The sequence below is a fragment of the Notamacropus eugenii genome, chromosome 2, assembly GCF_028372415.1.
Source record: "Notamacropus eugenii isolate mMacEug1 chromosome 2, mMacEug1.pri_v2, whole genome shotgun sequence".
Lineage (NCBI taxonomy): Eukaryota > Metazoa > Chordata > Mammalia > Diprotodontia > Macropodidae > Notamacropus > Notamacropus eugenii.
Genome location: NC_092873.1, coordinates 319,235,641 through 319,260,017, shown reverse-complemented (window position 1 = coordinate 319,260,017; position 24,377 = coordinate 319,235,641). Strand labels below are relative to the sequence as shown.

General features: G+C 35.3%; 1 protein-coding gene across 14 annotated transcripts in view; it reads right to left on the bottom strand.

The window, feature by feature from the left end:
• TNRC6C (trinucleotide repeat containing adaptor 6C) overlaps positions 1-24,377 on the bottom strand; it is a 270,642-nt gene that overhangs the window by 112,854 nt on the left and 133,411 nt on the right. For 8 of the 14 annotated variants that reach the window (XM_072645138.1, XM_072645135.1, XM_072645140.1 and 5 more), the window contains one exon: positions 5,501-5,638. The exons of the other annotated variants lie outside the window; for them this stretch is intronic. In XM_072645138.1, coding sequence (XP_072501239.1) covers positions 5,501-5,638 — 138 coding nt within the window. The remainder of the gene's footprint in view (positions 1-5,500; positions 5,639-24,377) is intronic. 14 annotated transcript variants of the gene reach the window in all.

The window sequence follows — 24,377 nt, the reverse complement described above, 5'->3', positions numbered from 1 at the left end:
TCATCCATCTTTTCTCCCTACCTTTCCTCATTCCTGGTCCCCAAGTCAGTTGTTTTTTTGATAGTAGATGCCCTAAATTTTCTTTTTTTTTTTAGATTTGATTTTGTTCTAATATTTCTTGTTGTCTCATGAAGTCACTGATTAATGTTTGACATGATTTAATTTTCAGGGAGTTCCTTACTTGGGTAAGGTTTAGCATCTCTTGTATATTAAACTATTTATTTTCCTTCCTATTCTTTCCTCTAGACCAGGCCTGTACAACCTACAGGCAGCATGCTGCACACCAAAGGATTTCCTCTACATACAAAGGATGTTTTCCTCTATTTTTTTTGCAGGCTGCCCCAAATCCTTTGTTTTGTCACAAATGGCATGAGGGCCACAAGCAGCTACAGGTTGTGCAGGTCTGTTTTTAGGCCCCTCATTTTATTTTTAGTAACACCTTAAAAATTTCTTACTTCATTTCTTCCGTGATATCTTATAGAGCTTCTGGCCAAGCTCTTCTTTTATTGGACTATAGTTGTAGTTATTCTCTTCTTCTGGGCTTTTGTCTTAGATGTCCTTGGATTCATAAAATTGACTTACTGTATGTCTTCTGTTTACTCCTATTCCCAGTCTTAGTTCCTGAAATTAACATTGTATAAAAATGCTGGGGGCCCAGTTTGGTTCTAATCCTTATCTGGGGGTCTGGCTAATAGGTTGTGAGTTCCAGAAGTTTTAGGTCTGCCTATCCTCTCTGAGTACAGAGTGCTGTGTCCTTCAGGGTTCTCACAATTTCAGTGACCTTAGGATGTTAGGGGCTACTTTTTTTCTGTCTGAGATTCACTGGCTTCCATCTCCAAGTCTCTCAGCATTTGGTTGCTCTGGGGCTTCCTCACTGGTGCGTGCACTCCATTCCTACCTCTGCGCTGGCTTTGGTTTTTCTGGATGAACCCTTTCCTCTCCAGCAGGCATTAGGCTGTCCCTTTGTGCAAACCTGGGCTGATTTTGGATTCCTTGATTTCATTTGGTCTGGTGCTCTTTTTTTGATGCTCTTGCTCAGATCACTCTCTCTGTGTCTTACCAGAAGTCTATGCTGAACTCTAGACTGACTGTGGATCTTATTTAGCAGGTTCTTCAATGTTCTGAAGTTTGATGCAATTAGTACAGTCATCCACAAACAGAAACATCTAGAGGACCTTAGCAACTGTAGGGAATTCTTAATTTATTTGACCTTTGCAATGGCACCTTTGGCAAGCACATCTCTCTCATGCCGGGACTAATATTAATAAGAGTACCTAACCAAAACTACCTTGGTTGTTACATCTTTCAAGGAATCTTCTATGATCTTAAAACATACACAGGAAACAACCTTGTTGGAGATCCATTAGGGATGCTTTTTGCTTTACAAATCAATTATTAAAATTGTTTTTTAACCTATTTTCTATATCTTAATCAAGACTGTCCTTGATACTTAAAACTATGGAATAACAAGTTTATGATACTACATGTAGGGGTATTTTTGGAAGACTTTGTAAAAATGGGAAAGAGGGCATAAGGGTTGAAGTACTGATGTCCTCACTATTGCCCCCCCCCCTTTTTTTTTTTACCTCAATAATACAGTTCCTGATATTTACTAACCATTCAGTACCCAGCCTTTTCAGGTATCATAAAAATGAATCCTTCAGTCAGCTCAAAACTGTCAGCTCTAGGGTGGACCTCATCTGTGTATATTTGGTCTAGCCCAGTTGTTCTAATCTTTTTGTTTTAGTTTTTAACCGATTTTCTCTCTATATTACTATGAAGCACACTGAGGATGTGATATTGGTAGCTCCACTAACACTGATGGAGAATATAGTTTGTTACCAAAGTCTTAATAGATATTTTTAATTTTTCCCACTTGTCTTTTCAGTTGTACCCTTAAGTACTCTTAGTATGACAAGGCTTAATTTGGTCTCATAGCAGCTTTATGCAAATTAAAATATTCCCTTAATTACTTCTGGATGTTTCATGGGACAATCTACTCATAATCATCTACTTTCTTCTCCGTGTAATTTATAATGACTTTATATCCTAAACCATTGCTACTGGTGGCTGCATTTTCCTCCAAAGTTAAAGAAGATAAAGGTTTGCTAGCCAAGGCAGTTTGAAGTTCTTTTGCTCTCCATATTGTGGTGATTATCTTACAGTGGTTAAATTTCCATAAGAAATGGTGATTGTAGATGCTGACATCTGTTCCTTCATTAATGTTCCGTTCCAGGGTCAGGACCTGTTTTAATTTTACACCTCCTCAAAGAAAATCTGTGAACCTTTCTTAATTCAATTACAACTTTTTTTTTTTTATTTTCTGAGTTCATTTACAGTAATGCTTATATGTTTCAAGTTTTCCTAGGAGCTGTTGACTAGTTGGGTCACTGGACAAGGAACTTCCTAAAAACTGTGATTCTTAACACCTCCTACAAAACTTCTGGAAAAAAAAACCAACAGGAATACTTATATACAAAGAGGATATTTTCATTTGACTTTTTTTCAGTTAAAAACCAATGACCTAAATCACCAAATCCAATGGACATTTTTCAGTACTAATTCTCCTTGCTCTACCTATGGCTTTTTTAAAAAAAATTAATTTGTTTTCAGTTTTCTACAATCACTGACCTGCACTCAGGAAGACCCAAGTTCAAATATAGCCTCAAAACACTTATTAGCTGTTTGACCCCGGGCAAATCACTTAACTACTATCTGCCTCAGTTTCCTCAATTATAAAATGATGATTATAAAAGCATTTTAACTCCCAGTGTTGTTCTGAGGATCAAATGAGAAAACAATTTTAAAGCACTTAGCACAGTGCTTGACATAGTAAGTGCTATATAAATGTTAGTAATTATTATAATTATTGTTGCTGTAAAATGGGGTAATAAAGTATCTCCCTCCCAGTGTTGTTGTAAGGATCCAATGATATAACATTGGTAAGGTGCTTAGCACAGTGCCTAGCATATAAGGTATTTTTGTTTCCTTCCTTCCATACCTCTCAAGATCCTCCAGGTTTCTGTACTTGATACTTTTTTCTCTTGGTATTATTTTGCCTTGGCAATCTGCTTTACTTACACAATTTCAAACAAGGCTTTGGATGACTTAACCTTTTCATGGCTGAAACACTTCTTTCCTCAGTTACCTGCTTTATTTAGACTTGGGGCCATATTTCACTTAACTCCCCCAACTTTTCTCCTCACCAGTCCCCATGATGATTCCTGGTATTCCTGTTTTCTGGTCATCCCCTTTCCAATTTTAGAACCTTAAACAAATTAACTCCTGTCCCAGAAATAGCATATCAATCTACTCCTCTATGGATCTACTCACTATCCTAGTAACTTTCTAAACTATACCATCCTTCTCCCTGGCTACTACTTCCCATTATGTTTTCTCTTTACTTTAACCATAAACTTCCACCTTGGCAGAAGCTGTCTTTGCTTTTGTATTTCTTCTCTAGTACTTCTTTGTGTGTGTGACATATAGTAAACATTTAAAAAAATGCTTTTTCTTCCATTCATTCAAGCATTTTTTTTCTCTTCATGCAATGCTAAACCCTGTATTATCTGTCTTCTTTTTGTGTTTAGCTAGTTTATTCAACCTCTCAATCCCAAAGTCTGTTCCCTTCTAACTCCAGTCCTTCCTTCAGTTATCTGAGGGTTATCTCCCTCCTTCTTTCCCTATTTTTATTCCACTAAAATGTACTTCCTTTTTCTCCTAAGGACTTGAAAAATAAGTTACATCCCCACTGTGTACAAAATACAAAACTAGAGTAGCTAAAAGGGAAAAATAGGCCAAAAATAGGAAAAGCTTTCAAAATACTTAAAAACAGAAAACAAAAAGTTAGCACTTTACATATATATATTTATAATTTCAAAATATAAAATCAACAATCAAGTTCAACTACAGTACTTTTTACTAGATTCTTCTAGTGAAACCAGTTGCTACCCAGTACTATATTATTATTCTAATCAACTATACAATATTTCATAATTTGAAATAAATACTTTAGTTTCAATATTTTAAAATCAGCACTATATTTTTAGAAGTCAAATTCCCTTCATCATATCACTGATTTATAGATTGAATGAAAAAAAGAAGCATAAATCTAAAGGAATAAGAAAATAAAAAGAGTTGTAAAATGATATTAATTTCTTTGACCATACATTTGTATTAGCAAAGTATACATACTAAATTTAAGATCTAAGAGGGCAGGGAGAGCTACACAGCACTGTGCAAATTACAGTTGCTTTAGAATATGAATATTTACATATGCAAAATGTATCTTGTTAAAGAGATTACTTAACAGTCTTCATATCTACAAGACCATTTCTCTCACAAAAATTCAAGTTTACTTCTAAATTACTATTTAGAAAGCCAGAAAGGAAATTTGTTGTATTCTTTCCTCCTATTATTTAATGATTTATTCTAAGATCAAATACAATAAAATATAATTTAAAGTGATTTAAATTCAAATCAATTTGAATTTTGACTGTGCTCATATTTGTTCATGAAATGTTAATATATGACAATTTTTAAAATTAAAAATGTTTTCTAGAGTATTAACAGACATAGTGAACAAAATTTTCATTAGTTATCTGATTAACTATATGGGTTTAACTTACCAGCAAGATTTACGCTGAATAGGACAATAGGTAGGCTGAATACTTAGTTGGTATCAAAATAGACAATTACTTGATTTTTTAAAATTTCTCTATCGAGTGTTTTTGAAAGAACAAAACACTATAGCCTACACAAGAGAAACAATTCAAATGCTCAGGCTAGAATATATTTAATAATGTTTTAAAACGTCACATGATGATCCTATGATTTAAATGCTATTTGTATTGAGGGACACTATGAATATTAGAACCGACTTTTCTTTAAAAGAATTAAACATGCCAACTCACCATAATTAATGGCTGTAAAGACACACAAAGTATTTTGTATTCAAAATTCCATCACTGGAACACAGACTACACAAATGTTTAAACTGTCAACTGATTTAAATGCAAGTTCTTACAAAACACACAACTGAATATCTTAAAGGAAAAAAAAATCAAAGTACCCCAAAAGAATAAATCCATAATCTTGAGGTTTTTTTGAAACTGTATTAAAATGAGCTTGTTTTCTAGGTTAGGAATCTTTAAAAGCACTCATAAATAAAACTGGGTGGGGGAGGGTATGAAAGGATAGAGCTTGCTACATCATTAAAAAGGACTTTCACAAATACTAATAATAAGCCATGGACAAAATAGCAGTAGATAATATTTTCATTTTTTCAGCTCAGTGTAGCATATCTTTAAGCAAGCAGCTCTTTTTGCTAAGACGCCATTTTATCAAATCTGAATCGCAGCCAAGAGCTTAGGATGCCATGCTACTGCAGCTCCTAAAATGTTATGTAATAAATTGATTTAATAGACGCACATGCTATTTACTAATTCTTTGCTGTGTTACGTTTTCCTGCTCTAATAGGGGCTGATGGGTAATGAAATACCTGAAGAAAGGTGTCGCCCAACCATCCTAGAAGACGCTACATTGTGTGCAGAGCTGCCTCTACGTCTGCATCTATGTTCGCCTGGGCTCTCAGCTTCAATATGTCGGCTTTGTACAGCATGAGCCTCATCCTGTAGGGCTGCCAAAAAAATCTCTCAGTGCAAGTGTGCTCTCAGACAACCTGCAAGCTCATTCGGGCTTTAGCTATACTGATTGGGATGTGCCCTCTGTATATGGAGTTACCCCCATATTATTCAATGCTAGGTTATATTAGCAACAGATGAGATTTTTAAAGCTTTGATTATCTAATCACAGCTGACACTAAACCGATCTTCCTTCCTCTTTAAATTCTTCCAACTGTCAAAAACATTTTCACTTTAGGACCCAACTACAATTAACACTGTATCTGTTTTTCTTCTGTTTTTTGAAAGTCAGCCAAAACAACAACCACAGACTGGCAACTGGCTGCATGCAAATAAATTCTTGCCTCCTTCATAGACTCTTTCTATACATCTACATTCTTTTCTCTTCCTCTTTCTCTAAATGGATCCTAGGTATCTGGCATACTATCACTGGTGGTAATATTCTAAATAGGCTCTACGTACAAACTGGCAAGTCATCAACTTCTTAATTATTTCTTTGTTTCTTCTTCCAAAAAGATCTAAGTAGTGAATGTGAGGGCAAATTAATCAAAGCTCGTTTATAAACGTACAGAGTGGCCACCCCAAATGATATATTTCTTTCTCATAACAGAAAAAAATAAAAGAAAAACAAATCTTCAAGAATTGCAAACTGCAGGAGTTATATTGCAGATTTGTAAAGACACTGTTTGAATAGTAAACACTATGACAGAATGACATTTTCTGGATCTCAACAGTGGCATGATTCATTGCATTTATACGGTAACAGCATGCTAATTCAGCCAATCCTTTTAACATGGGTACACTAGAGTCCATGGGAATCAACACAGGGGCCAATTCCCCCTTTTCAACTATTATTTTATTGTAAAGCAAATTTTAAAGTTACTAATAAAAATATTTATTTTAGTTGCCAGGGATGGTCAGTCTAAAATGTATATATTGAACATTGTAGATAATCTATTCTAATCACTCTCCTAATGTTGGAAACTACTATAAAATATAACTCATAGATAAATACTTCAACTCCAAATATATCCAGTGAAGGAGACCTCCTTACTTTGGGAGATGATATTTGACAATTCCTTCTAACAATTGTTAGAAAGTTCATTTTTACAGTGAGCTGAAATATGCCTCTTTATAACTTCTAACTATTGGTAGTAGTTCTGCACTCTGAAATTATGTTTAATAAATCTAATTAGTCTCTCAGTTATAATAATTCTGCTCATTTGATCTTCTCTTTGGGCTGAATTTCATTTCATTTCATTCAAAGCAGGTCTATAACAAATACTTGTTATAGATCTACCATGCTTCAGTCTCCCTGTCTAATCACGGAAGCAGTTGTGCTAATTTGGTATCATAAAACCTGGTTTGAAGTCCCAGTGCTGTCACTTACTACCCGTGTGATATAGGGCTCAGTTTTCTCATCTATAAAATGGGAATGATTAGTTAAAATGCATTTATGTGCCCGCTATGTGCCAGTTTTATAACAGATCCAAAGAAAAAAGTGAAACAGCTCCTGTTCTTAAGGAGTTAAAAATTTATTGTAAAAAAAAGGGAAACAACATGTGCTATTTATAACACAAAATAAATACAAGATAATTTTTTTTGAGGGGGAGGGCACTAGTAACTGAAGGGGGCAAGGGAATCAGGAAAGGCTTCTTAAAGAAGTGATTGTTTGTAACTGATGTTTCAAAGAAACAAGGGACACTAAAAGGCAGACAGGAGGAGGGAGTACATTCCAGATACTGCTATCAGACAGTGAGGAATAGCAAGAAGTCCAGTCTAGCACGACTGTAGAGTAGTGGAAAGGGAGTAATGTATAATTAAGCTGGAAAGTTATGTTGGGGTTTTCCAGTCACAGAGGGCTGAGTAGAGGAAAGAATTTAAGAATGTATGCAAAAGGCTTTATAAACCATAATTATGCAAATACAAGCTGCTATTATTAACATCCTCAGTTCCCTCAACTGTTTTATAGTATGATTTGCAGAACCCTACCAGTCTTAGTAACTTTCTCCTGAATGTTTTCCAGTTGGCCAATATGCCTATTAAATCTCAGAACTGAATGTGATAGAGCTGAAATTAAAACCAAGCGTCTCTTGATTCTCTGTCTGATCTTTTTTTCCACCATACAGTGATGAGCAACCTCATATCAGAGGACTTCTCTGTACTTAAAAAATATTCCTGCATGCCATCAAGTAATCCCTATAATGAAAAAGCTATTAATTTAGTCATTCTTAATGGCCTAAAAAATTTTTGTCAAATTGGTGATTCAAGACTGCTTTGTAATATATTCAAAATTTCACTTTAACATAAATTTTACTGAACCCTAAAATTTGGACATAAAATCCTGAAAATGGTTTGCCTTCACCATAAAATCACCAAAGCTATTTCAGCAAAATGGTGCTCAAAACTTCTGATAATGCATTAATAGATGTTGCCAGTATTTGAAAAGTCAGTGATAGTAGGATCTAAAACCATTCAAAAAATGAAAGAAATAACCTAATTCAGGATTTTGTGAATAAGACAAAAATTTCTCTTGGTTCTCAATGCCTCTGAAACATATATTAAGCTTACTGAATATTTATTTTCATATTCTCTAGCCATTTTTTTCTCATGTCATAACAAATAGAATTTAATAGTAGTTGCAGGTAAGCTTGGGGAAAGCCTAGAAGGGAAATGGGGATTTGTTTTTGTCCCAATTTGGCCTTGCATTTCCTGTCCCTGTCATATATTTCTACGAGATGTGGGAAGATGAGGTCATTAAGTGGAAAATTAAAAAAATTAAGTTGGAAATCAAGAAATAAAAAAAAGTGGCAGCTCTATGCATGTATACCATATTAGATGCAAATGCAATTGCTGGATTACTTCACACACCTGAATTTTTCTAAGTATCAAATATAGTGAAAAACATAATAAAGACACAAATCGTACTGAATTTAATTAGGAAACAATATTATATTAAAGAATAACATCCCAGGAATATTAAACCTAAAAAGAAAATTCAATTCAGTAAAAATCAAACAATTATTTAGAGTGAGGAAATATATGGTGTTCACTCCTTGTAACAAAAATATCAGGTAGAGTCAAATGTGTGTAATATTATTATGGTCAAATAAATACAAATTATATTTTGGCATGTATAAATAAGTGTATTGATGGCAAAGTATACTAAATAATTCTACTGTAAATAATTGCTTGAGGTGGGGGACTGGGTGAACAGACAGCTCAGGAAAACAGAAAGAAAAAAATATGATCATAGTACTGTTCTTTTGTATTTCTTTTCAGGGACTATAAAAGAAAAGGCTCTTTAGGCAGACAAAGTTACTAGATTTTGATATACTTGACTTGGTATCCAAATGAACAGCAACAATTGAGGTTCACAAATACTTTAGAAGTATGCTTGATTAATTCAAATTCTCTGGAGTGGATTTACCCCAAATAGTGGAGGTCTTTCTCTTGGTATTTTATCATTCCATAGGAACCATCAGCATTCAAGCTGTCCATCATCTATTATCCATTTCTCTCAATTCATTATTGGCCCATTTTCATTTCTGATCATATATTTCCCGGATAATACTTTTTGTGTGTGTGCACATCATTGCTTGTAATATGCTGCAGTCTATTTAAATATGATTTTTTCCATTATAATCTTCACAGAGAGACAAATAAGAATGTTGCATTTAAGAGTTATGAGATGAGTTTAAATCCCACCACATGTATTTTCTGCAACTGTGAATAAATATCTTCAGTTTTTCATCTATAAAACGGGGGATAATATTACTCGCACTATTTATTACACAGAGTTGTTGCAAAGAAAACATCTTTAAGTGTAAAATGTATGTATATATTTGTATATATACAAAATTATATATAAATACTTGTTTACATTATGATCTACAAACGTATATTCTAATTCTCTCAGAAAACTGTATATGCAATTAAATTTTTTTTTTACAACACTGGTATTATGATATTCAACTGAGATTTCAATTCAAATCCACTAGTTTTCCAGAAAGGTGACTACAGTTTTCTACAAATGGGACACATAAGACTGTAATTGTCTGCAAACACTTTAGAGTCTCAGATGTGGGAGGATGCAAACTTTTAAACATTTAATATAAAGAAACATTTAAACATTTTAAACATAATATTATTTTTAGTTGACTTAGACTATACAACTTTTTTAAGCCATTAAAAAGGAAGATGCAATTCCCCTAAACTTTTATTAAACATAATCTTTCCTGCAAGGCACCTAATTTCATCTAAGGCTATTAGATCACCAAAGAACTCATATCTCCTCCTAAAGAATATCATTCCAAAGATATGATGCAGCTACAGTGCTCCGTTAAGCACACCAAAACCTAGGTAAGGTGAATCTAGGTACTGTAACTCTAGGATAAAAAGCACACAGAAAAAACAGTTGAAGTGAAACAGCTTCAAGAGATTATCCTTCCTGGTCACATGACAACTCTGAATTTCATTCATCTCACTAGAAATAGTCTACTGCCAATTTCTTAGGGATAAGCCAATCGCCTGTCCCTTGCTTGGTTAATCCATTCTTCCTTCTGTTAACCCATAAGCTTCAACAGCTAGAAAATCAGATATAAAAATGTAATTGTATTTTACATGATAAGCTTGAAAATACACCATGTGTCAAACTCTGTTACAATAAATATAAATTTCTGTATAACAGAAAGATGTCCAAATTCTAGCTGATGGCTTACCTACTTCAAGCAATAGCTGACACAAAATTTCAGTGCAACTTTCTGGACAGTACCTTGAAATTCACATTAAAATAATTTGACCTGAATGTGAATTCATCAGTTGACCTGCAATGTGTAAAATAAAGTTTAGAAAACACTTCCCCATCCTGGAAGACCAATTTAAAATATAACAGTGTATTAAAAGAACAGACCATAAAGTGGTAACAAAATGTTATGGCTAATTTAGTCATTTTTTCTAAGAAGCCCTGCTACTGTACAAAATGGAAATGAGTCAGGTCAGTCATGCAGACTGTATGATCCGAGATTTTAAGGAAGGCCATTAAAAGCCACCTGATCTAACTCTTTCATTTTACAGATCAATTATTCAACAAATATTTATTAAGCACCTATTACGTGCCAGGCACTGTGCTGGGCACTAACGACAAAGAAAGGAATAGTCCTTGCTCTCAAGAAGCTTACATTCTACCAAGTCACACACAAACACACCCATACACCCCTCCCCCCCAGAATAAAACCAAATAAATACAAGATATTTATTTATGAAGGGTGGAGTACGCTAGCATCTGAGTGGAGTAGGAAATCAGGAAATATTTGTGTTAGAAGGTGGTACATGAGATTGAGTCTTGAAGGGAGTGAGAGATTCTATGAAGTAGAGTCTGATGAGCAAGGAGGGCAGTCAGTGCCAGATACAGTGATAGGAGAGCTGTGCACGGGAACTGAGGAACAGAGAAAAGGTCAGTTGGGTTAAACCACAGACTACAATAGGGTATAATAAGGCTGGAAGGATAAGTTGGGGCCAAGTTGTAAAAGAGGTTTGAATGCCAAATAGTAGCATTTATATTTTATTCTAGATATTGAGCTAGTGGAATTTGAGGAGGGGAAATGACACATCTATTCACAAGGAAAATTTCTTTGGCAGCCAAGTGGAGGATGGTATGGAATGATGAGAGACCTGAGGCAGGGAGACAAATGAGGAGGCCATTGCAGGAGTTCAGTTGAAATGTGATAAGGGCTTGAACTCAGGTGGTAGCCATGTGAGTAATGAGAAGGGGCTAGAGAGATGTCAGAGATGTTGCGGGAGGTATGAGTGGCAAAAATTAGCAACTGAGTACATGATGTGGAAAAAAGGAAGGAAACAAGCATTTATTAAGTGACTACTAAAAGTCAGGCACTTTCCTAAGCCCTTGACAATTACCCTGTTTGATCCTCAATAAAACCCTGGGAGGTAGGTAGCCATTATTAGCATCTCTTCTTACAACTGAGGAAACTGAAGCACAGGTTAAGTGATCTGCGCAGGGTCACATAGCTAGTTAAATATCTAAGGGTGGATTTGAACTCTGCTCTTTCTGACTACAGATCCAGTATTCTATCTACTGTGCCACCTAATTGCTTCAAGAAAGTTATAAATCTGAAAGATAGTATTTCCCTTATCAGAAACAGATTAGTTTGGTATGGTAAAGGCAGGTGTTGGAGGAAAGATACTGAGTTTTGTTTTGGACATGCTGAATCTGAAGTCCAGAGACATTAAGGTGTAAGTGTAATCCACCCAAGCAGTGCGTGGCAAACCTAGAATTCACACTCAGGTCTCAGGTTCCAAATTCAGGACTCTTTCTGCTGAACTGTGGAGACCTTGTAAGTCTTTAAAGAAGACCAAGACATTAAGTAGATGTGAATTTAGGTTCTTATCTGTTCAAACTGCTCTGTATTCCTTAGCATCCAATCTGTGGCTTAATAAGGAAAGCTTTTTGGTGGAGTCAAGATAGATAAACTTGTCTTTATTTGCCTAAACAAGTACATATCAAGTGTACCTAGCATTGTCTTAATTGAAGTTTAAGAACTAAAAGATAGCATTTCAAGATGCTTACAAGTTGGGGTGATGACACTAATCCAGTAAAAATGACAATACAAGGGTTTGAAGACTGAGAAAAGAAGAGAAAGAGTTACAGTTTGGGGAAACAGCGAGGGAAACAATAGGTATGGCACTGGTCCTGCAACAGGGAAGAGACAGATTTGTATTTTTAGGAGCAGAAAGGTTAGATAGGCTGGAATCAGACTTTAGAAGGCCTTAAAAGGTTGACAGGAATATTTGTGACTTCTTGACATCTTAAACACACAGACACAACTCTTCCTGTAACTTGATACCCTTCCACCTATCTATCCCACATCTTTTCTTATTTCATATCTAAAACAGAACTCCTCTTCCTCACAAAACCCATGCCTCTTCTGACCTTCCCTATGCCCCATCATTCAAGCCCTTTATAACCTGACTCCAATCCAACAAAGCTTTCCAGATTCATTACACAATACACATTATTCCCTTTCATCATCTCTGTGGTTCTGTCAAACTGTCCTCACTGTTCCTCACACATAATACTTCAGTTCCCATTTCTCTATCTTCAAACAGGCTATCCCCCATACCAGGGAATGAACTCTTCTCCTGGTCTCAAAGACCAGCTAAAGCATCATCTTTCCAAATCTTCCTACCTTTTAGTTTGTCCCCATCAAATGATCTTGAATTTATTTATATGTGTTGTATACATACATGTATCCCCTAATAAAATATATATCCCTTGAGTAGGGAATGTTTCTTTGTCTTCCTAATCAAAGCACCTAGCAGAGTACGTGGTACAATTAAAAGGCACTTAATAAATGTTGATTGATAGCTTAATCTCACAAAAATGTCTACATTCATTTGCCTTTATCTTTTCTTACTCATTCCTAAGTATCTTAGTTTCCACCCCAAAGCTAATAAAACTGCTCTCACAAAGTTCACTACTATCTTTTTCTCGGTCTCTATCTTCCTTGACTTCTATGGAATCTGATGCTCCTGGTTACCTCTCAGAAAAAAACAACCAAAAAACCAACTTCCTAACAACTACTAACGTCAAAGAGTGAAATGCTGAGGAACTTGTTCAAGTTTCCTTCTTTCTAAGTCTTTCAACAGTGACTGGATGATCACTTTTCAGGAATGTTACAGTGGGAATTTCTTTCAGGTATGGGTTGGAATAGATGGCCATTGAGGTCCCTCCTAATTCTCAAATACTCAAATTCTCAAAAACTCAAATTCTATGATGTGGATTTGAATCCCACTTCTGTTATTTACAATCTAAGTGACCAGGGAAAATCCCATAACTTCTCTGGGTTTCTGTTTTCTAATACATAAAATAAGGGGATTGGATTAGACACCTGCTAGGGCTCCTTCTAGCTCTCAATCTATGATCTTAAGACTAGAAGGGTTAGACTTGGTAAAGAGTGATCATAATATGCGAGAGGGTAGCAGAGAGGCAATATGATATATTAGAAGATGACCTTGGTTCAAAAAATCCCACCTCTGAAATGGTCAAGTATCTTCATCTATAAAATGAAAGGGTTTGACTAAATTGGCTCTGAGGATCCTTCCAGCTCTACATCTATGATGCTACGGCCTACACTTTTTGCTTTGGCAAATGGAAATTGTTAATCATGCCGTTTAGCCAACCAAAAGAGATCTTATCATTCCCGGGCCTGCGATGACTTAAGATATTGATGCTGGGATGGTAGTGACATTTCATGCCAAATATGGAAGTATTAAGGATTGGTTAGTGTTTGTGTTGGGTGATTCTTTCCCTTTGGAGAACTTATAGTTGGCACTGTAGCCCCATTCTATGATGAATGATTGGACATATTCAGAAAATACTTAAGAGTTAGCAGTCAGCTTATAGTCTCTAAGTCTCCAGAAGTCCAGGCCTTTGATTGTTACTTTGGGAAAGTCAATTCATTTCTTTGGGACTTGGGTCCTAAATTAAAAACTGAAGGTGTTAAGACTAGATGACCTTCAATGTCCCTTTAAGCTCTAAACTGACAATCTTATCTTCCCCCTTGAAAAAATACCAATAACCTGATAATTGGGTAGGTATGTCAGTAAGGACAGAGAAGTAAGACATCCAGAGGAAGAGACATAGCATGCACCAGGCCAGTCAAAACCCATCCTACATACCAAGACCACTACCTTGACCAATCTTTCCCTTAGATCTTGGTGAGGACAATCTAGGGCCTTGAGTCCAGAAGCTCCAGTAACTGCTGTCATCAATGAAGGAATAAACATGCTGGAAAAGGAGCCTACTATCAAAACCACCAACTTGGTATTAACTGCCATGCATAGTGTAGTCAAGCCCAAGAGACCGGTGAAGAGCAGCACTGTGAGATCATTAGACCTAGTTCCAGCCCAGTCTCTGCAGTCATTCCTTTGCAGATATTGCAGGCCCCTGCCTCCGTAGCAGGCTTAGCTACTACAGATTCATTAAAGAAAATTTTTACCACCAAAGTCCTTGGCACTGTTAAATGATTAACATTAAAATGGAAATATTTATCAATGGAAATTATGTTAAATAAGCACCACCTGCTTTGCTGCTGTACCCTAAGTATCACTGGGTCTTTGCATGTAACTTGTAGCTGAAGCCACTTAAATGTGTAGTCTCCCCCATTAGAATGTGAGCTCCTGAGAGCAAGAACTGTCTTTGCTTTTTTAAAATGGGTATTCATAGTGTAGCATAGTGTTTAGTATGTAGTGAGAACTTGCCATTTATTTTCTTTTACTCATTCATTTATGCATTTATTCAGTCATCCATCCATCCATCCATCCATCCATCCATGTCATTGTTCTCTCTGATTTTTTTTCCTTTGACTAATATTTCTTAGTTGGCTCCCCCTCCCTAACCTTACTCCCAAATAAAAGCATTTCCCAAGTGCAGAGTGCAGGGCCTGAAGTCAGGAAGTCAAATACTGCCTCAGACACTTATGAGCTGTATGACTCTGGGCAAGTTGCCTAACCTCTGCCCGGTTATTTTCATCTGTAAAATAGGGATTATAATAACATCTACCTTGCAGAGTTGTGGTGAGGATAAAATAAGATACCATCTGTTAAGCACTTAGCACAATGCCTGGCACGCAGGAAGCACTCTATAAATGTTAGCTATCATTATTCTTATTATTGTGGCATTTCTTTTCTTCTCATTACATTCTCTGTCTTAGTGGCACCATCAATTTGCATAGATTTATCTTTCCACTTTGAAGCAAGTGACTACGTCTCCATATTGTCCTTTCTTTGAATACTCAGAGCTTCACAATTCCAAACACCAGACTTGAATATCTTATCTACAACTTACGTAAATCATATCCCCCCCTCTAAGCCTTAGTTCCTAATTCTGAAAAATTAGCATGATGCCAATGTCTCAGTCTTTCCAACATTAAGATTCTATGCTTCTACATGTGAAACTGAAAAAAAAATTTTTCCCTTGAAACATACTCTTCCTCCTGTTTGCTAGCATTCTCTTAGTTATCTAAGAATGCAACTTCTCAGTTTTTATTAGGTCAGATCCAACCTGTTGCAAAATCCTGTCAATTCAACTGCCAACTTTTCATATATCTCTTTCCAAGACCCAATATTACAACTGCAGCTTTTTATTACTTTTTGTGTGAACTGTTCCAATGCCTTCCTAACTAATCCCCTCCATTCTCTGCCCCCAAATCTACCCAATATTCTTCAATCTTCTTAAAGCACAGCTCTAATTCATTTAACTATTGGGCAAATCTCCCCCTCTAACTCCCCTTCCCTTCACATTTTACAAAACTGAAAAGTCCAGGCTCTTTGGTCTAATATTCAAGGCCCCAGACAATCTAGCTTCCACTTTCCTTTCTAGCACTTCCCTTCACACATTCTATGATAATGGCATAATGGATTTTGAGTCAGAGCAACTGAACTCAAATCGTAGATCTGCTGTTTACTTTGGGGAAGTAATTTAAATTTTTTGGTTTCAGTTTCCTCATTTGTAAAATGAGGGTATTGAACTAAGAGGCCTCTAAGGTCCCCTTCAGCATTATATCTATGATCCTATATGATCCAGTAAAACTGTACTACTCATTTTCTAAAAACATTCTGTACTTTCCTGCCTCTATACTTTTGTTCACACTAGAATAATTTAAGTGGAATTTAGAACTGTGTAGGTTAGTAACAATTCAGTCAAATTAAAATGTCCAAAAGGCAGAGAAATGGAATTAAGAGTTCAAAGAATTATAAAACTTAAAGGGAAAATTTAATCCACTTAGATGAATAATCTAACTCCTTCATTTTATGGATGAGGTTGATGCCCAAAGAGAATAAGTACCTGCTCAATGCAGAGGTGAGACTAGAATCCAGTACAGAACTTGATTTCTATCATTCTTTTTATCATACTACATTATCCCAAATTTGCAAGTTGTTAGGTTAAGAGATTACATCACATGGGTGAATATCCCAAGAAAAACAGGTGTAGAAGGCTATAAAACATGTTGTGGAGTCATGACTCCATCTGTGGTTTTCTTGGCAAAGATACTAGACTGATTTGCCATTTCTTTCTCCAGCTCATTTTACAGATGAGGAAGCTGAGGCAAACAGGGTTTAAGTGACTTGCCCAGGGCCACCCAGCTTACCAAGTGTCTGAGGATGGATTTGAACTCATGAAGGAAGATGAAGTCCTCCTGATTCCAAGCCCAGTGCTCTATCCACTGTGCCACCTACCTGCCCCATAAAATATTTAGCCACAGTGCCTAAGAGGAGATACCAACACTTTTAATCTATTCTGAGATGAGTTTATTATTTGGTGGTCTAATTCAACAGGTTGCATATCTAGTTTAGCTCTGTGCCATGGTCTGGTCTATATTTATTTTTCAACTGTTTTATTTTTTTGTTATGGATGGTTAGACTCATCCTTGGCACTGATAAAGGATTTTCTGAGGAGGTATAGAATACTGAGGCCTGTTGAAATAACTACACAATCATTTGTAAATAAGAGTATTTGGAAAACCTTAATTTAAATAAGTCTGTTTGGAGCTTATACATGATAATTTCCATGATACTGGAAAAGAGGTGAATTTTTAAATGCATTGTTATTAAATAGACTTCTTCCCAGATAAGCTCTAACATAGACCAGCTTTTCAAAAACTAGAAAAACTGGAGGTGAACATACAACTACCAACTGACAAAGAAATAAAATGAAGTACTAATAACATCAAGCTAATATTGTCAAAACAACTATAATATAAAGGTTTAAGAGTACTTTGGTTTCATATTAGTATTTTTCTTCACTTTTGGTGGAACAACAGCTATGTGTTCTTTACTTTTGGCTGTCTCCCTTCACTGGAAGTAAAATTAAATCTGAGGGGGTTTTGAGGTGGGGGAGAGGGAGCTTAGTATAAATAAATTCTTAATTTTATGACATGTACACCAGCAGTTTGTTAAAAAACAAACCATAAACCAATGTTCTTCATACTGATACAAAAATATTGCCCTTCCTCGGGTCCCTGGGAAATAGCCTGTGCAATAGTACAAATGGAAGATGGGATTGTCACATGAAATTTACTCCATTTTTTTGTAGACAAAATTTATTTTTATGTTTAATGTGTCTTTCTTTATTGTCAAAGAATGAAGTAAACTCTATGTGAATACTAATAAATGCATTTATTGAAGGGAGATTAACAATAACTTTCTTTTCTGATAAGTATTTTATTGAATATTTAAGCAATACTATTAACTAATCAAATTAGTATTGTATGGTCTGGGGTAGTGTGACATAATAGGTTGAAAGTGTTAAAGGTAGAGGGTACTGAAGCTAGGAAAACCTTGAATGCTCTCCGCTCTCATTTCAACTCTACTAATATACTCCTGAAGACTATATTCAAGGACACTAAGTAATTACTGTATTTGAATAGAATTTATACAGAGTTAAGTAAAGAGCATTACATTCTTGAATTATTTATATATTATTGCTACCATAATATAATTATTTCTTAAATTTTCACTAGTCTTTGATGAAGATCCCCTATATAAGGGGAATACAAATGACAACACAGGGATGAAAAAAAGGATAAAGACTCCTAATGGATTCTAGGTCACAGTTTTGAAATGGTTGCTTATAAATGCTTTTATGCCAATTCAAAGTTCTCCTCTAAATTTAACCACAGCCTAAAATGAAAAACAAATGACATTAATATAACTTATAAAACCGCTCTTTAAATACCAATCTAATAGGAGAAGCTTGCGTGCTCCTTTAATTACATATCTGACTTTTATCCAGCTCAGTCCATGTGTTTTTTATTCTAGGACTTCTGTCAATAGTTATCTTCCAGCAATTTTAGTCATATTATGAGAAACAGAAAAAATATAAGCACACACTATAATCCTTAGACATTATCTTTCCTCATAACATCATCCTCAGTGATTATTTGAACAAGCATTACTTGAACAAAAACGAGAAGAGACACCAATTTTATGGAGTCAAATTTCAATGAACCTACTTTTAAAAGATGAAAAGTTTTGAAAGATTTTAATAGTCAGAAAAATGCAAATCTCTAATGTGAATGATTACACAGGTAATATTTGTAGATAACTCAAATTATCTTCAAATGTAGCTAACTTTAAAGGTGAACAATTCTTCACCAATTTAACTTTTGTCTTGCCACTGGACTTCAGTGACTTGGAAATCCATATCTAAAGTTGGTAGAATTAATTATAATTACATTTTTCTTTGATCATTATCTGAGGAACAATGAAATGAGAATGAAAAATTTAAAATGTGTGTGTTCAATTTAAAATAAGTTTATAATGAAATTTATTATTTTTATTAATATTAATTATAATTAAGCCTAAATAACAAATCTATGACTTAGCACTTGCCATACACTTAATGCTAATAAACACTGAGACTTGTCTAAGTAACTGAGTTAAATGATGAATTTAAGGTTCAAATATTTTTAAGCAGTTCATTCCAGGAAATCATTAAACCAATAAACTGTACAGAACTCTTTCTCAATTAAAAGAATCTGGGATCCATCAAGTGGTTTTCAAAGGAGCTTGTAATCTAGTTATAGGTTTAAGAGATTTAGATAAGTTTTTGGTAATTTTCAGGAAAATGAGACTAGTATCTGGGGAATCAGTATAGGCTTGTTGTAGGAAGTGGTACTTGAGCTAAGTTTTCCAGAAGTTAGGGATTCTACTAGGTTTAAGTGAGGAAAGAGTTTATTATATGTATGAAAGTAGAAAAGGGAACAATAACCATTTATATTGCATCCACCATATGCTAGACACTGTGCTAGGCAATTCTTACAAATATTATCTTGTTTGACCCCCATAGCAATGACCTGTAAGGAAGAAGCTATTATCCCCATTTTACAGTTGAAGGAACTGAGGCAAACAGGGTCTTACAGCTATTACATGTCTGAGGCTGGATTTGAACTCATGTCTTCCTGACTCTAGACTCACCATTCTGTGCAACTAGCTGCCTCTCAAATGCAGAAAATCCTGGGCAAAGCTATGGAGAATATAGAACACTGTGTATAGGTAACCACAAGATGGCTGTAGCTGTAGTGTAGAGTTTATGAGGAAAAACTGGGTTGGTGGCAGACTGTGACAGGTTTTAAAGGCTAAACAGAGGACTCTATTATCCACAAGCCAAGGAGTGATTGGAGTTTTAGAAATATTGATTTAGCAGCTCTGTGGAGTATAGGCACAGCCCAAACACGAAAAATTAATACTTCCAAATATTTAGCTCTGTCTTTATTTCTCTAAAGAGTGATTTGTGGTAGTATTTATATGACTCTTCTGGGTGTCTTCATAGGTAGACTTTTAAATACTTTACACATTCTGTAATTTTTTTGAATGGAATTCTCTTTTCCATCACTTCCTGGTTTTTGTTTTTTGGGAGTTTTTTGGTATGCAGAATAAAAAAAGTTTATTACCTTAAATAATTCATAAATTTTTTCAATTATCTTCAGTTAAATCCTGTTCTGTAAATAAACTATAAAACTGATGTGACTATTTTTCTCTTTACCTAACTTATTCTCTCAATTTATATTTCTTATTGTTGTTTTAGCATTTCAATATTTTCATGTAAGACAGGGGTGACAATGGCCATTCTTGCTTTAGTTCTGATCTTACTGGAAAGGACTTTAGTATTTATTTCCATTTCAAATAATATATGCTCTTAGTGTTAAACAGATACTATTTACCATAGTAAGTCCATTCTTATTATCTCTAGTATTTAAGAAACATGTAAATGACTATTGTATTTTGAAAAAAGTTCTTTCTGCATGTACTGATGATAGTGTCATCTTTATTAGTTTTGGTTATCAGTAAAGTCTATTTTGTAATTTTCTTAATACTGAATACATTCTTGGCACAAATTCAACCAGAACATAATGTGTAGTTTAAAAATATGTTCTCATATTAATTGTTATTAGTTATTCAATATTTTTCTTTGATATTCATTAGTGATATTGGTCTACTTTACTTCTTTCTCTACTTTGGTTCTTCCTCTTTTAGGCACCGACAATATGTGATATAAGGAATTTGTCGAATTCTTTTTCCAATTTTGAAAAAATAAGTATGCAATAATGGAATTAATTATTCTTTGTGCATTTTATAGAATTCTCTTCCAAATTCATCTGATTTTTCCCTCATCCACTCCTACAACCTCATCCTCTTAGGGAATTATTCTTTTTTTTGAGACGGGGTTATTCAAATTGCTTTCTTTATTTCTTCTTCCTCCGTTCTAAATTTCGCCTTTTTCATTTTTGAAACTGGCAATTTGTTTTTCTTCTTTTTAAATCATTTAGCTAATAGTTTATCTGCCTTATTGGTTCTATCAACTAAATGGACTTTTTGTTTTCACTTCTATCTCTCCTTTATTTTCAAGATTGCTATTTTTATGTTTAATTGGATTTGTTGATTTGTTGCTTTTTTAGGTTTTAATTGCATGACCATCGATTTGCTTTTCTTCTCTTTTGTTGAATAAAATTTTAGTGGAACCTTTTTTTGAACTTTTTTATCTATTGTTTCTATGATTTGTTCTTTTACCTAACAATACTTAAGGATTAAGTTATTTAGCCTCTGTTAAAACTTAAATGCTTTCTTCAAATGCCCTTAATGCAGACACATTGAGAAAACTAGCTTTCTGGAAAGGAATTTGGAGCAATATTCAAAAAGACACTAAACTCGTGTAAATTCTCTGACCCAGTAACAACTCCTGGGTTCACTTTTCAAAGAGATTTTTGTTGTTCAGTCATTTAGTTGGTCTGTCTCCATTTGGAGTTTTCTTGGCAAAGATACTGGAGTGGTTTGCCATTTCTTTCTCCAGCTAATTTTACAGATATGGAAACTGAGATAAACAGGGCTAAATGACTCGCTCAAGGTCACACAGTTACTAAGTGTGTGAGACCAGATTTGAACTCAGGAAGATGAGTTTTCCTGACTCTAGGCCCAGCACTATACCCACTGTGTCATCTAGCAACCCCCAAAACACTTATAGCAGCAAAGAAAGAGAGACAGACAGACAGAAAGAGAGAGAAACTAACAGGATATCCATCAATTATGGAATGGCTAAACAAATTATGATATTATAAATATAATGGAATATTATTACACTATAAATGACAAAAAGGATGTTTTTAGAGAATCCTGAGGAGACTTGTATGAACTGACGCATGGTGAAGTAAGCAAAACTGGGAGAACAATTTATGCAGTGACTACAACACTGCAGAGAATAAGAATTCCAAAGACAACAACTTTGATCAATGCAATGATTAACCATGATTTCAAAAGGCTGATGATGAATCATGTTACACAACAAGCGAGAGATGATAGATCCAAGATTCAGAATAAGATATTTTCAGAAATGGACAATGTAGAATTTGTTCTTCTTGATTACATATTTTGTTGTATTGGTTTTTTTCCTTTTTTTACAAAGGGGATGTGGCAGAGCACAAGAAAGATGGAGGAGGAGCAGGAAAATCCTTGAGCATACTCTTCTTGGTTCTGCTTCTGACTTTCCAGTCTTTTGCCACTGTGCCTCACCTGCCATCTTAACCTGGAACTTTTCTCAGCAGCTGGGGTCTCCTCACCCTGGAATATCTCTCCATTATGCTGCTCCCTTTTCCCCACTGGTGAATTCTTTCAGGGGGCTCCATTTAGAGAAGAGGCCAAGGCTAGTCAACCTTCATTCCCCTCTTGACTCTGCTTCTGACTTAATGGACTTCAACAGCATGTGTCAACTGCCATCTCATTCTGGAACGTCCCTCACTACTTAGAGTTTCCACAGCTGGAATATCCATTTTATTGCTGTGGCTTTCTCACTCTGGAATATTCCTTTGCCAAGTCAGCCTCTTGTGGCTTCCATTTGGGGGAGAGGCTTAGGCCAGTTAAGCTTCATTCCTCAGAAAAGAAAGACAAACTTTCTTTTCTAACTTTTAAACATACCTGCTACCATGCAGGTACCTTCTCCCTCAATCCCCTCTTCAGCTCCACACTGTGTATTGTCTTTCCCAATTAAAAAGTAAGTCCCTAAAAGGCAAGGATTGGCTCTTTTTTGCTTGTGTTTTACTTCCTCAATACTTATCACAGTGCCTGGCATACAGTAAGAGTTTAATCAATATTTTCTACCTTGCTTTTTTTAATGCAAGAAAAGAATAGAAGGCTAGAAAGAAAAACATAAATATAGCAGCTTTGAAAGTTAAATATTCAAGAAAAGCAAACTATATATGAGAAATTGAAAGTTTCATATTCCACCCTCTTCTGTCTTATTACATATATGGAAAAGTCTATTCTACTTATTCAGAATTAAAAAAAAATCAAATAACCTTTTTTAACCTTTTACTGATTAAACTATTTGCTGCATTGTAGTCAGTATGTGACGTGTTTAACATTCCAACTTTTCTGCATTTATTTATGAGGGTTCTAATGCCTTAGCACAGGACCAACTTCTGCAGAAGTGCCACGAACAGCTAAGAAATAATTCTCATTTTCATTCTCTCTCTCTCTCTCTCTCTCTCTCTCTCTCTCCATCCTATTCCTACTCATCAATCACCAGAAAGCTATAACTTTTCTTAAGTTTCATAAAGACCAATGACTCTTAAGCTTCCCTTATGCTATTTTTTGGGGTTTTTTATGACAGATTACATTTTCCTTTGTTTTTACCCTTAATCTTGACTTTACTCTAATATTTATTGTCTACTGCAAGCATGTGAAGACTTCCCCCAGGGGAATGAATGGATGCGAAAAATTTGTTCCAATGACCACGAAGGAGGCTGAAGTGGGTCGCTTAGTCAGAAGTTGAAGATGCCAAGGCTATACACTGTATCCAGGGCTATCACCAGTCAGTCAGACTTTTGCCCTATTACTGGACTTTGATGACTCTGGAAGAGAGTGAGGCTGATGACTCTGTAAAACTCTACCTCAATTAAATCAAATTCAAGAAATCACCTATCACCCACCATTTCACCACCACGTTGTGATGTCATTGGTCCTCTTTGGAAATGAAGGATAACCAACAATATTTTTTGTCATCTCCCTCAGTCATTAAGTTGTGTTTTGCTCCATTCTTTAAAGGAAATGTGGGTAAGAGTTTTGACTTTCTGTTCTAAGCTACTTATTTGTCTATTTTTTTCACCTACAACTCTTTCTTCCTTTTAATTCTTCCAGAGACTTTTGAAGTTCTTGTGGCAAAACCAATTTTTTCCTCTGAAATTCTGCTTATAGTTGTTACAGAGCTATTCTCTTCTGGGTTTACCTTTTGGGTATCTTTTAAAGCACAGTGTTTCTGCACTGTATTGTGTTCTCTTCTGTTTTTTTTAGTTCTTGCTTTGGGAGTTTGTACTAGAGTTAAGCTTCTGCACTCTTGCATGGAGTGCAAGGCCCCATTTGGTTATCTCTTCTAATTTCTGAAGCTCCTATGATAAGCTTCTACTTACTTTGACATGTAAGTACAGAGTTAAATAGGCTTAATTAACACTGAATCCCTTCCCCAACATTCCAAGCATCCCAGGTCACATCTCATGCACCTAGAGTATATTCAGTCAGAACACTGTAGGTTTTAGGAACTTCTGAAGCAATGAAAGGTTTCAGGTCTTTTTATTTACCTGACCTTTAGCTGACTTTCCTGGGAGGACCCTTCTCCCACTGTGCATGTGTGTGTGTGTGCACGTGTGCGTGCATGCTGGGGAACATAAA